This window comes from Emiliania huxleyi (assembly GCF_000372725.1).
Source record: "Emiliania huxleyi CCMP1516 chromosome Unknown EMIHUscaffold_20, whole genome shotgun sequence".
NCBI lineage: Eukaryota > Haptophyta > Isochrysidales > Noelaerhabdaceae > Emiliania > Emiliania huxleyi.
Window position 1 is genome coordinate 673,387 of NW_005200600.1, and position 13,028 is coordinate 686,414.

At 65.3% G+C, this 13,028-nt stretch overlaps 3 protein-coding genes across 3 annotated transcripts in view; 2 read left to right on the forward strand and 1 right to left on the reverse strand.

The window, feature by feature from the left end:
• Positions 1 to 6,759: 6,759 nt before the first annotated feature.
• Positions 6,760 to 7,178, forward strand: EMIHUDRAFT_203970 (hypothetical protein; the record flags this gene model as incomplete). Its single annotated transcript, XM_005781714.1, has 2 exons — positions 6,760 to 6,943; positions 7,078 to 7,178. 2 exons carry the CDS (start codon positions 6,760 to 6,762, stop codon positions 7,176 to 7,178), a joined length of 285 nt encoding a protein of 94 aa, XP_005781771.1.
• A 2,190-nt stretch (positions 7,179 to 9,368) lies between these two features.
• EMIHUDRAFT_353275 (hypothetical protein) lies at positions 9,369 to 9,937 on the reverse strand (the record flags this gene model as incomplete). Its single annotated transcript, XM_005781715.1, has 1 exon — positions 9,369 to 9,937. A coding segment is annotated over exon 1 (528 nt), but the record flags the coding sequence as incomplete, so codon positions are not given.
• Positions 9,938 to 12,302: 2,365 nt separating this feature from the next.
• EMIHUDRAFT_434663 (hypothetical protein) overlaps positions 12,303 to 13,028 on the forward strand; it is a 1,423-nt gene continuing 697 nt past the window's right edge. The window contains exon 1 of the mRNA XM_005781716.1: positions 12,303 to 12,955. Coding sequence (XP_005781773.1) covers positions 12,322 to 12,955 — 634 coding nt within the window. The 5' untranslated portion in view covers positions 12,303 to 12,321. The remainder of the gene's footprint in view (positions 12,956 to 13,028) is intronic.

A 13,028-nucleotide genomic window follows, 5' to 3' on the forward strand; every position in this document is an offset into this window, starting at 1 on the left:
TCTGTCCTGTGCCCTGAGCCGCTCGTGCTGGTATGTGATCATGGCAACGAATGCTTGTCCTTCTTTCAAGCGAGCGGCCACCCAGCGCAGCCCAATGCATTCATAGAGGAACTGTACTTCCCGCCGTCCTCTGAACAGGGCATGGGCCTATCTCGGCCGTGGGATGTGGCGTACTATAACGGGCGCATTTTAGTGTGCCAGGAGCCACATCCCTTTTATCGCGGAATGCACTTTCAGCCATTTGATCTCGACTACAAGTATGACCATTCTCAGCTCGTCGTGATGCGCTGCGATCCGTGGGAAGAGGTGCCTATCCCAGACGTGCAGCAAGTGCTCATGCTTCCGCGCGAGTCCTACGCGGGCAACCGTCACCTTTCCCTAAGGGGAACTGTTGCATCGGTTTCTGGGTACCTACGCCCCGGCTTCCTCGGGGTCACCATTGATCACCACAATGGCGAGGCGGTAGTCGTCGACTCCTTCGGATCGATTCATGGACTTCACCTTGCCCGCCCCACTGCTGTCTAACCGTTCATTTTCCGTTCTGTGAGGAGGCTCGACTTTTGTTAAGATTAAATAAAAACGCACGGCTATCGATGTAGTTCGTGTAGAGATGGAGTAATCGAGATCTCTCCGTACTCCGAGAGACGCAGGTACGGTAGATCGCAGACCAGGAGGGGGCAGGAGCCAGGCCAGCCACCACGGTCCACGCACCAGAGCCAGGACTACACTCTCCTTCGTCTACGAGAGTCAGATCCGGCATCCGGCCCCCTAGGTGCTAGGACGAGACCTGGACTAGGACGAGGACCTGGACGAGGATCGGGCCCGGAGCGGTGGTTCAGGGGTTGAGGGGGGTTGTCGGTTGAGGTGCGAAGGACGAAAAAAGTGCCTTGCCCTTGGCCTGCTCGCGAAAAAATAAAGAAAGAAAAACAACCCAAGGGAGGGATTTGAGGGCACGATTGGACTAGAATTCTTTTCGCGGCTCCCGTGGTGTACCTGTGCTAGTGCCAGTGCGCGCCAGTCCCGTGCCTAGTGTCGTAAAGAGGGAGTTTTGTTGTAAAATTCTCATGAGCTTGCCTGCGAGCCGCCCTCTCCGTGTGGTACCAGGAAGGGGCCGAGAAGGTGGGGTACGAGGGGGTCGTCACGAGCCTCTTCGCCAAGGGGCTCCGCGTTCGGTTCCTGGGAGCCGACACAGGGATCTACGAGGTCACCAGTGAGGATGAGTGGGCTTGGGGCGGGCTGAAAGAGTGAGTTGCGGGGTAGTCTCCGGGCAGCGCGCGGCGAGGCGACTGCACTCTGCAGCATGCCCCTCCGCGAGCACGCGGAGTGAGAGTGTGTGTCTCTGTCGCATCTGTGTGGGGTGCGGGCTGCCGGCGCCTCGCTCCCGCGCGGCGGACGGGCGGCGCACGTGTGTGTGGGCGCGCAGCACAACGTCGACGTAGAGCACACGGGCTACGGCTTTACGCTAGCGAGCCAACTTGGAGAGATATGGGAAAAGAAACAGGAACGGACCTCACGAGCGGAGGCGTCGATGCCCTCCTGTGTTTTTCCCATGAAAAATTAAAATTCTTTTAGTCGATGTCGAAGCTCTTCGTCAGCGCGCTCCTCGCGCTCCTCGCGGGCTGCGACGCGCTGCGCTTGCCGCCGAGCCCAGGGGCGCCAGCGCTCTCGCGCCGGTCGCTCCTCGCCGGCCTCTCCTCCGCTGCTGCTCTCGGGGCCACGCGAGCCGCCCACGCCGACGGCCTCGGCGATCTCGATGCGCCGGAGGAGGCGGCGGCTCCCATCAAGGTGAGCGCGGTGCAGGCCGTCACGATCGACGCGTCCAAGCCCAAGCAGCCCAAGGTTGCAAAGCAGTACGCTCGCATCGAGGTGGCCAGCGGCCTGCCGGCCACCGCGCCTCTGCGCCGCACTGACCCCTGCCACTGTGTGCTGCAGGAGCTGAAGAAGAAGGGCGATCTCGGCGGAGGCGGGCTGACAGACAAGGAGAGGAAGGAGCTCAACCGGCTCAAGGCGGAGGAGATGTGCGAGATGCTTGGCAGGGGCTGCTAAGGCTTCGGCTTCGGCGCGGGCGCGCCTCTACAACTGTACGCTAGGAGAGGTCGTTTTGAGTAAGTACACTGTGTATGTGTGTGGGGCGGCGGTCGCTCGGACTCTTCGTTTTCCGCTCCCACGCTCTCACTCCCGCACGCGCGCAGCGCACCCCGAGGTCCCCGCGAGCTCGAGAGCGGGGGAGAGGCGAGAGGCCGGGAGAGCACCGCGCGCAGAGCGCAAGTCCGAAGTCGGAATCCCAGTCCGCGCGCCACACTCGCACATTTAAGAGTATGTCGGAATAACGACGCCGGCTCTCACAGCGCAGAGGGGATTCGGGAATCCGCGTAAGTCGTGTAACGATATTCGTTGGTCCCCGCGTCGCGGCCGGAGGCACCTCGCGCAACATGATTTCGTCGCAGATGCTCGACTCACTGGGCTCTCTCACGTCGGACGGCTTGCTTGGCGCGCGGCGGCCGGCGCGAGAGCCGGCCTCCTCGACGCAGTCCTCGCAGGACTCTCTCTTTGACGACTTTGACGACGACCTCGACGCCGGAGACCTCAAGGAGCTCCCACCCCACCGCTCCAAGCCCGCGCACTCGCCATTCCCAGCCCCTTGCACGGCAGTCATCCTTGCCGCACCCACCCGCCGCCTGCAGGGCCTGTCCGCCAACCTCGCCGCTGCGGTTGGCGGCAACGCGGCCGTCTTGCATGAGGGCGAGGCGGACGAGGGTGAGATCCGGTGGGAGGCGCCCAAGGAGGCGGGGCTGCACAACTCGAGCGCCGTCACCGGAGGAGCGGGGCGGCACTGGTACCACGAGGAGGCGGCGGACGAGAGGGTGGTTGAGGCGGCGCTGGTGAGTGCGACGGAGGCCCTCTCGAGCGGTCCGGCCGCGAGTGGCCAGGCGGTGCAGCCGGCGGAGAGTCTGCCTCCGACCTCAGCAAGCGCCCTCTTGAGGCCAGCGGGTGAGGGCGTGCCCGCCGCCCCCGTCACCCCGGCCACCGCAGAGCTGCTCGAGGACGACGCGAGGCTGTTTGCGACGAATGAGGAGGGCGTGACCAGTAACATCTCTGCCAACCTCATCGCGGCGGCCGACGGCAAGTCGAGCCTCGCCGAGAGCAGCCTGCCCGGCACGTGGCAGCCTCCGTGCGGGCACGTAGATGCTCCACTCCTGTCGCCGATCCGTCTTTCCGGTGCACACGTCCACGTACTCACGGCTGCGCCCGTCCCGAGCAGGTCTCAGCACGGGCTCGAAAACTGCCTCAAGGTGGACGAGGCGCTCCATTCGGGGGCGGACTGGTACCGCGACTGATGGGGCCGGGCCTCGGGGAGAGGTTGCGCGTGGCCACGACGGTGCGATCGGTGGGTGGGCTGCAAAATTTCGTGGCCTTGTGTCATTGCCTCCCTCAGTCTTGACTGTCATTCATCTCAGTTGGTGGTCGGCCTTACGGCCAGCTTCGGCGGAAAGGGCTAACCCTTCGGTTGCGGTGTGTTGGCGAGATGGCAGACGTTTCGTTGTGTAGAATATACATACGTAAAAAACCACCCAACCCCTGCCTATCCGGCACAGCTCGTTTAATCACTGACACTGTGTGGGCGGGGCCCGTGCGAACACAATACACATCTTTCAGGTTTCAGCTTGTGTGTGTGGGAGCCAGGAGAAACGCGAGAGCACACCATTTCCAGCTCGGATGGGGACGGATGGGGTGTGTCGTGTGAACAGTGCAAAGTGTCTGCAGAGTCTCCTCACTCCCGCCGCGTCCCGCGCCACCGCCTCCCATATGTGGCCTGCACCCACGGTCGACTCAGGGGTAGCCTCGGCGTAGGAGGCATCGCAGAATTGTGTGTGATGTTTATTTACTCACAACTCAGGGTGTGCGTCAATCAGGCGTACGTACGACTCGATGTGTGTATAGTCACAGACAGAGAGGATCGATAGTCGGACCCGGCGGACTCAGGGCCGGTGCTTTGACGCAGTACAGTGTGCTTCGAGGTAGTATGAACTCAGAACGGCCCCCCGAGAGCGCCTCTTCGACGCCCATGGGTCCCGGGGGGTCAGGGGGGTTGCGAGAGGGCCTTGGATATTTTTTGTTTGAATTCTGGAGGCCGTTAAAACATGTAACGTGCGTTCCACGTGCCCGTCCCCAGCAAGGACAACATGCTAGCCCAGCAGGCCGCTCCCACCGCCGCCCGCGGCGGAGGCAAGGCGGCAAAGGGTGGCAAGGGCGGCGGCAAGGGCGGTGGCAAGGGTTGTGGCCGTGTGGAGCACCAGACCCACTTTGCGCCGCCGCCCTCAACGCCCGATACTCGGTTGAGCCGGCGGAGCGACGGCGGCAGAGTTGCGGCCGCCGGCGACCTCACACGGCGTCGAGCGCCGTAGAGACGGCCCCGAGAGCCGCCGCCAGGTGTGCCACGACCGCGGTCGCGAGGCTCGTGGCGATGGATGCGCCAGACCCGCTTGCGCCGCCGCCCTCAACGCCCGATACTCGGTCAGAGCCGGCGGAGCGACAGCGGCGGAGTTGCGGCCACCGGCGACCTCTTCCCCTCGACCACGCCGCCGACCCGTCGACAAGCACACGCGGACTGCCGTCGAGAAGAAGGAGAAGGATGGCGGCGCATCCGGAGCCCGCGGGCGCGGCGTGGGCGTGGGCGGGCGCGGGCGGACGCGCGGGACACCGCCAGCGGAGGCGGCAATGCCTCTGGCGGCTCTGCAGGCGGCGCGCGGCGCGCCCCTCGCCGGTCTCCCGCACGCTCCTGAGGGCCGAGAGGGCCGAGAGGCGGGGTCGGTGACCCGGGGGCATGGGCGGTGCGGCCCGCGCCGCGCGCGGGCGCGTGTCAGCCCGTGAGTGCCGAGATCGGGTCCGTACTTCGACGTAGTATGTGCCCCGGCGGCCCATCTACAGCAGCGGCGAAGTGAGCGTGTTTGTGGTGTTGGTGTGGCGTCTGAGCTTGGACCTGTGACTAAAGCCGGTTACCACTGATGGATCCCCACCCGAATAACACACAGTGAGCGCCCCAGCGCTTCACTACGCCCTCCGCGCGAAATCGCTAGTGGTGCTTACGTGCCTTTGAGCTTTGTGGTAGTACATTCATTGTACTTTTGAGTAGTATGGGTACGGTGCCCGGCACCGCCGGCAACGTTCCTCGTTCGCCCCCGAGTCCCAGGGATGGCTATCGCGGCGCGCCTCCCTTCACAATCCGCGCCCGCTCGTCAATCTTAAAATCGAAGGCTAGCTCAAAATCAGTAACCAGCCTCCGGCGGGGCCCCCCGCTACCATCCAAACCCGAGTACCGGTCTACTACTCGAGTATCATACACCGTAGATAGAGGCTCAAGTGTGACATAAGTCCCCACACACACATATTACACATACACAAAGCAACTCTCACGACACGGGCACCGGGTGGAGCGGCGGCGGCGGCGGCAGCAGCACGCGCGGGCGGACGGATTCGGACGGGGCGGAGCAGCGACCGCCTGGGCGGCCGCTGCTCTGTCTGCCAGGCGGCGCGTCTGCCTGCGGGCAGCTCAAACGCGGTCAGGCGCGGGGAAGCGTGGCGGCGCGGGGAAACGCGGCGGCGGTGGCGGCGGCGGCGGCAGCAGCAGCACGCGCGGGCGGACGGATTCGGACGGGGCGGAGCAGCGACCGCCTGGGCGGCCGCTGCTCTGTCTGCCAGAGCGCGCCGTCTGCCTGCGCAGCTCGAGCGCGGTCAGGTGCACAGGGAAGCGTGGCGGCGCGGGGACGCGCGGCGGCGGTGGCGAGCAGGCGAGCGGCCCGCGCGCGGCGAGGCGGACAGGTGATCGGCAGGCGGGTGATGGGCCGGAGAGTGACCGCGCCCAGCGATCGGAGCGAGCCGATCGTCGCTCGGCCGCAGCTGACCTCGAAGGCGTGCGGAGCGCGACTGTCGGTGTCGGGGGGCGGCCGTCATGTGGCGAGGAGGGAGGACGACAAGTGCGCGTCGTACGGGTCGCTCTTCATCGGCCAGTCGAGCGGACGGTAGCGTCGGTCAAAGCAAAGAGGGCCGGTGAGGCCGGCGAGATTCGTTGCGAGATACGGTTCGCGCCCAAAGAAGTTTGGACGCTTTGGGACGCGCCGCAAAATCAAGCCCATGGAAAGGGGGCTACTGGGGCGGCCAAATTCACACCTCGCGGGACTACTTATGTTTTCGTAAACGTAGTTGTGGCCCCCCGCTACGTCGCACGAGTGCAACCGGGTAGCGGGGGGCTAAAACAGCTGAAGCGTGGGCAGAGCGTCCGTTCGACTGTTACATTTTGACGAGCAGCGCAACCTCATAACGCACGCATAAACGCCACAAACACTGACAGACATGGTCTCTCCCGTGCCAGCCGTCGCCCCCGACGACAAGTCGTCCACGACGGCCGCCCCGGCCTCCGATGGCGCGGGGGCGTGGCAGGTCCTCCGTGCTCCAATGCCGCCTCCCAGCTCAGCCAACACTATGAACGCAGCCCCTCCTCCGCTACCCTCGCCATGACCGCCGCAGCCACAATCGCCCTCGCCGCTGCTAGGTCGGCCTTTGCGGTGGGTGCTGCAAGTCGGCCGGATGCGCTGGCTGCTGCTGCCCGTGCTGCGTCGTTGGTGCGCTGACGCGTGCCAAAGAGAGAGGGGGAGGGCGAGACGCAACAACCGAACAAAAGACAGCGAGTCATCTGCTCCGTTGCAGAAAACCGAGAATGCCTTCTACCTAGGAATTCCTGCTTACACACGCGCGCAAGCAATGTGCGAGTCATCTGCTCCAGGTGCTAACCAGAAGATGATCGAGACGGGAGAGGTCGTCCAGGTGTGTGACGGTGCCGGAGGACTCTGCTGCTTGCACGCGGTCCTTGGCGGCACCATCCAGGGCGTCGCAATCTTCGCCCTCGGCCCGCTCGCGGGATTGGCTCACTTTGGCTCCCTGGTCGGTGGCTGTTACGTCCGCCCCAACCTCCGCGAGAAGTACAACATTCCAGGCGCCCGCCCATCAGCCTCCCCCCCCCCCCCCCGCCTCGCAGCCCGCCACTCTTCCCAAAGCGTGTGTTCCGCCTGCTCTTCCCAGGCAACGCGTGCGGTGACTGCTGCGTTCACTACTGGTGCGGTCCGTGCGCCACCTGCCAGGAGTACGAAGAGCTCACCACGCGGCTCGCTCCGAAAGCCTAGCGCTCCCCCTTTCCTCCCGCGCGCCTTCACACCGCGTGTCCCTCCCATCTCCGCGCGCCCGTCCGATGCGCGGAGAGCCACGGTTCCTAGCACGGTTCACGTCCGACTGACCGCCCACCTGAGCAGTGTTCGTCCGCCGCGCGCCGGTGGCCTACTCGTAGGACATCTCCAACTTTGCAAAGAAAGACATTGCGGCACAGTGTGTGTGTGTAAAGAGAAAGAAACGTTTTCTTGGGAGGATAGCTGCAGATGGCTGGCGAGGTACTTCCAGCCTGCTGGTGGGAACAGCACCCAACAGCTAACCTTGTCTCGCCTAGGCTCCCCCCAGCATCTCGGGTTGGCTCGGCACGATAAAAAAACGAGAAAGGGTGGGGGAAGTACGGCGGTCGGATTCCTCGCTCTTTTTTGTGCATTCTCTATTCATCTTTGCCAGTTTGCTATCAGCGAAAGATCTTGGAGTAATCGATCTTGGAGCACTTGGAGTGGGCAGTCGGTAACCTCACATCCAGGGCCGGGGAGCTCTAAGAAGCGCACCCACGACCCAGCGGACCAAGAGATGATCGGTATCGGGGTAGCCGTTTACGGGCTAGAGAGCCCTAGCCCTGGGGGGTGCGCGTTCGCAGGGAAAGGGCCGTAAAGTAAACACGGGTCTCCGAGGGTTGGCCCCGCGTACCGGGTTTCCCCTTAAGCTTAACTGCAGGACGCCCCCTCTACTCGGAGCTAGTGAACACCACACTGCACACGCCCCACACCACCACTCCGCACTCACTTGCGCAGATGCTTGAGTAGACCCCCCCCCCGTCCGAGGGCTCACCCCCCTCTTCCCAGGGCTCCGACCCTCCTTGATTCGCTTTCTTGCTCGACTCCCGAGCGTCCATGCGACAGCCGGTCGTGGTCGTTTCCCTCTCGTTGTTGGTGTCGCTTTCTCCGCTGCCGCCCTTCGTCTTCGCCAGCTTCTCCCGGCTCCACCGATTCCGAAGGTGTCGACGGCCCGGCCGAGGTCTCCCCAGGCGAATGCGGCGGCATTGGATCCCCTCCGCCTCCCCTCCCGCGCTCCCCGGGGGGTCGGGCCGGCTCTCCTTGGTCGACGAATCGCGCCCGCATCCGCGGTCTCTCTATCGTCCTCGGCTCGCCCCCCCCCTCCGCCGACTCCTCCTCGAGCTCGGGGAGGCGTGGCCCTCCTTATCGTAGTTCACGATGGTCCGACTGTCGCCGCGACGGGTCTGCCCCCGGTGAGCTCGTCTGTCCCGACTCCACTCGCAGAGGCCGAGTCAGCTCATCTCTCACCTCCTCCGACAACTGACCCCAAGCCTCACCCGGGGCCCTTCGGCCATGGCAAAGAAAGAAAGAAAGAAAACGGACAAACTAAGGGAGGGATGGGAGGACGGCACGCCGCCACCACACACATGGCCTTCCTGCTCGCTTCGAGCACTTGGAGCACTTGGAGTGCAGTCATTAGCCTCACATCCAGGGCCGGGGAGCTAAGGAGCGCACCCAGCGGGCCGGATGATCGTCGGGTGCGACGGTGTATCATTCACTTTATGCCACCGTTGCATATCCGGATATGCAACGGTGGGATACAGTGAATGATACACCGTCGCAAAACTGCATTGGGTCTCGAGTTCGAATCCCGCAGTTCGACTCGGCGCAAAAATCCCATTCGGGCGTTGTCAGGGGGCCGACCCCCCCCTTAGGGTTGACAAACTCTCGGCCGGTACCCAACCCGGATGCATCTCCGCAGGACCCAGGAATGCAGTTTTGCGACGGTGTATCATTCACTTTATGCCACCGTTGCATATCCTTCACTTTATGCCACCGTTTCATATCCGGATATGCAACGGTGGCATAAAGTGAATGATACACCGTCGCATCGGGATCGGGTTGCGGGCAAGAGAGCCCTAGCCCCGGGGGTGCGCGTTCGCAGGGCAAGGGCCTTAAAGTAAACACGGGTCTCCGAGGGTTAGTCCGCGCTCCAGGTTTCCCCTACACCCCTAGCAGCGGAGCGCCCCCTCTACTCGGAGCTAAGCGACAGGCTCGGCCCGTGCGGCCTCAGCAAAGGCTGATCGTCCGCCCGCATGGCCTCCTCCTGCCGCTCGTCGTCCATCTCGTCGAGCAGGTCGGCCAGTTCGCTATGCTGCGCGGTCGCCGCGCGGCGATGCGCGCCCGCTCGCGTCCCCGCGGCGACCGCGTCCTCCTCGCCGCCGCTCTCCTCGCCGCCGCCCTCCTCGCCGCCGCTCTCCTCGCCCTCTGTGGAGGCCGCCGCATTCGTGCCGTCGGCTGGCGTCGGCATCGCGGTCGCGCGCCGCCACTGCTCGTCGTCAAGCATGTGCCAGTACTGCTCGCCCTGGTAGCCGTCGTATTCGACCTCGTGCACGAGCCGGCCGTCCACGTCCTCCTCCCGCCCCGCGATGGTGGCCGGCCACCACAAGCCTTGCTCGCCCAGGATCTCGACGTGCGTTCCCGTCTCCACGATGGTGTGCCCCGCCTGCTTCGCCGTCTCGTCCACCCGCAGCCGCTCCCGCCGCTCCCTCTGGCCCTCCCTCGCCGTCGGAAGGGCGTAGTTCGGACCGCTCTCCTCCACGCCGGCCAGCACGTCCGCGGCGCTCACCGCCTCGACGTCCGTCGCCTCCTCCGCCGCCGGCTCGGTCGAGCCGCCCGCCGCCTCCCGTCGTCGGCGCTGCCGCTCGCGCTCGTGGTGTGCTGCTCGGCGCTCGACGCCGCCGCCCTCGTGCACGCACGCCGCCTGCGGTGCCATCTCGCCGCAGCGCGAAGGCCAACCGCAAATTTGCTTTAACTCCGTGCAAAGCCTCTTCGAACGCGCGAAAGCGCCGGCTTTCGAAACTCGGCGCCCGCCCTCTTTCTGGCCGCGTCCCTCCCCTGTCCTCTCGACTGCTTCCCTTTTTTACATACATAAACACTTCTAGCACGTACACGACGTACATCCTCACTCGACGTCACCCCTCGGGGCTTCTCCGTTCGGCAGCCTCCCCCCCTCGGTCCGGAGGAGCCCACCTATCCTCTCGGTCCTCCCCCCACTCGCTTTCCGCTGGTTGGGCAACGGATGCGGGCCCGGCTCCCCCTCCTAGCCTTTTTCGGCCGCGGCCCCGCCGCCGTCTCGCCCTCTCTGCCTGCTCCTGTTGACTCCGGCTCCGGCGATCCCGTGCCCGACTCCTCGGACGAGGGCGGCGGCATTGGATCGCCACGCCGCCCCTCCCCGGGAAGTGGGGCCAGCTCTCTTCGGTCGAGGACTCGCGCCCGCCCCCGCGGTCTCTCGGCTCGTCCGTACGCCCCGACTCTACTCGCAGAGGCCGCGTCAGCTCATCTCTCGCCTCCTCCGACAGCTGACCCCAAGCCCCCCCCGGGGCCCTCCGGCCTCGGCTCCCCAGCTCGTCGGCGGGTCCGTTACCGTATTGCGGCAACTCTCCCCCCCCCAGCTTCTCCTCCCGGGTACTCCAGCCTCCGGCGGGGCGGTTCCGGATCCCCTAGGCTATTCCGAGCAGGTCCATACGGAGTGGCGGCGGCGGTGGAGGTGGTGGGGGGGACCGCGGCGGTGGAGAGGGGGGCGGGAGCGGGGGAAGTTGGTGGGGCGGAGGAGAGGGGGGCGGCGACGGCGATGGGGGAGGCGAAGAGGGTGGTGGCGGAGAGGGCGGGGGCGGGGGGGACGGCGACGGAGCTGGTGGTGGCGGAGAGGGAGGTGGAGGTAAGGGCGGAGGACTTGGTGGAGGTGGAGAGGGCGGTGGTGGGGATGGTGGTGGCGGAGAGGGTGGTGGCTGGTGCGGCGGCGGAGGCGCGGACGGTGGCGGGGACGGCGGTGCAGGCGGTGGCGATGGCGGTGGCGGTGGCGGCGGAGAGGGAGGCGGAGATGAAGGAGATGGCGGAGACGGTGGCGGCGGAGAGGAAGGCGGAGGAGAGGGCAGATGGTTTGGCGGTGGAGGGGAGGGAGGCGAGGGAGATTATAGCGGTGTGTCGTGCGCAAAACGCCACTTGCCGCGAAAACCTTCACTTTACTGTCACTTCGGGGCAAAAACCGTCACTTGGTAGGCCGGGAAGTTTCGCAGTGACTGTTCGATCCGCACACTGCGCTCCAAGGTCCAAGTGCTGTCCAAGTGCTGTCTAAGGAGGTGCGCTGGCTGGAGATCCTTGCGGGCGATATGCTAAGAAGAGCGTGCCTCGCAGCGTCCTGGCCAACTCTCGCTCCGCGCCATCGTTGCGCGCTTCAAGTCGCTGCAGACGCGCGCACAGGCTGAGGGCAAGAACCGCTGCCTCGCGCTCGGGCCGCCTCGCAATGTGCGGTAGTTTTGCCGTGCGTGCGAATACTATGCTGAGAGCGCATGTGGCTCTTGGATTTGTATGTTGAAAACTTGTGCTTTCGTTATTCTCTCCTCGTATACGAAAAACTGGCACCGACGACAACATGCGACGTCTGCCGATCAACACTCGACAACTCTTCTACCTCTTACTCGAGTAATCGTGCGCGGCGCCGTCTCGAGGCGCGCACTAGGCGACGGCTACTGCTGCCAATCACCTAAGGATGGCCATTGCGTAAGGAAAAGCGCGAGACGGCGAGGCCATCGACCGCGGTTGGCCCTGGGCGCGCCTCGTCGCCGCCGTTTTGCCACGTTCCTGTCACTTGGCTGTCACTTTTACCCGTCACTCGGAAACTTCCCGGCTTCCAAGTGACGGAAAGCGACGGTTTTGTAAGGGAGTGACGGCCGCCGCAGCCAGGCAGGCCGAAACGGAGGTTGGCCCTGGGCGCGCCTCGTCGCCGCCGTTTTGCCACGACCCACGTTCCTGTCACTTGGCTGTCACTTTTACCCGTCACTCGGAAACTTCCCGGCTTCCAAGTGACGGAAAGCGACGGTTTTGTAAGGGAGTGACGGCCGCCGCAGCCAGGCAGGCCGAAACGGAGGTAGAGGGCGGGGGGTTTGACGGCGGCGGGGAGGGCAAGGCGGAGACAGCGGCGGCGGAAAGAGAAGCGGTGGGGAGGCAGGTAGGGGAGAGGGGGGCGAGGAGTCGGACGGCGGAGGCGAGGGCAAAGGACTTGATGGAGGAGGCCAGGGAGGGGGTTGCAAAGGCGGCGGCGGCCGGAAGATTTTTCTATTCTCAAAACGCGGCGGGTTGCTAAGGAGAGAGTCGTCTAGCAATGAGGATCCTGTCAGCAGCCGCCCTCCTATCGGGCGTCGCCGGCCAGATCTGGAACCCGTTCGGCAGCGGGCAGGCCACATACTCGTACGACCCGGCGACCGCGGTCGAGCGCGAGTTCGACGGCATCGCTGCGGCCTCTTTTGACGTGCCGCCGCCACCGCCGTGGACCGCGCCCTCGCCTCCGCCAAGCCCGCCACCGCCGTCTCCGCCCAAACCGCCTCCCGAACCGGCCTGCTGGTACCGCGGCCGCAAGGTGGACTACTCGTACTGCGTCGCTCCTCCGCCGCCGCAACCCAACCCTCCTCCGCCGCCGCCGCCGTCGCCCGAGCCGCCGCCGCCGCCAGTCTACCTGTGGTGCACGGTGGACGAGAACTCGACGAACTCGTCGTGCGCCAACGCGACGGTGTGGGAGGACCCCGATCTGTACACCCTCAACATGATCTTCCTCGGCAGCTGCGCCTCTGCGCTCGGCCTTGCGGCGTACGCGTATTCAAAGGAGGGCGACCCGACCTCCGTCGCCGGCGCCGCGACCCGCAACTTCAAGCTTGCCGTGGGTGCTCCCACGACGCTGACGGACCCGATCCCGGGCGGCAAGCCCACCACCAAAACGAAGGCGTACACCGGGCTCCCCAGGGCGCGCGGCTCCGCAACATATGCCCCTGCACCCCCCCCCCCCCCCCTCTTCCCCACACACCTCACACGCCG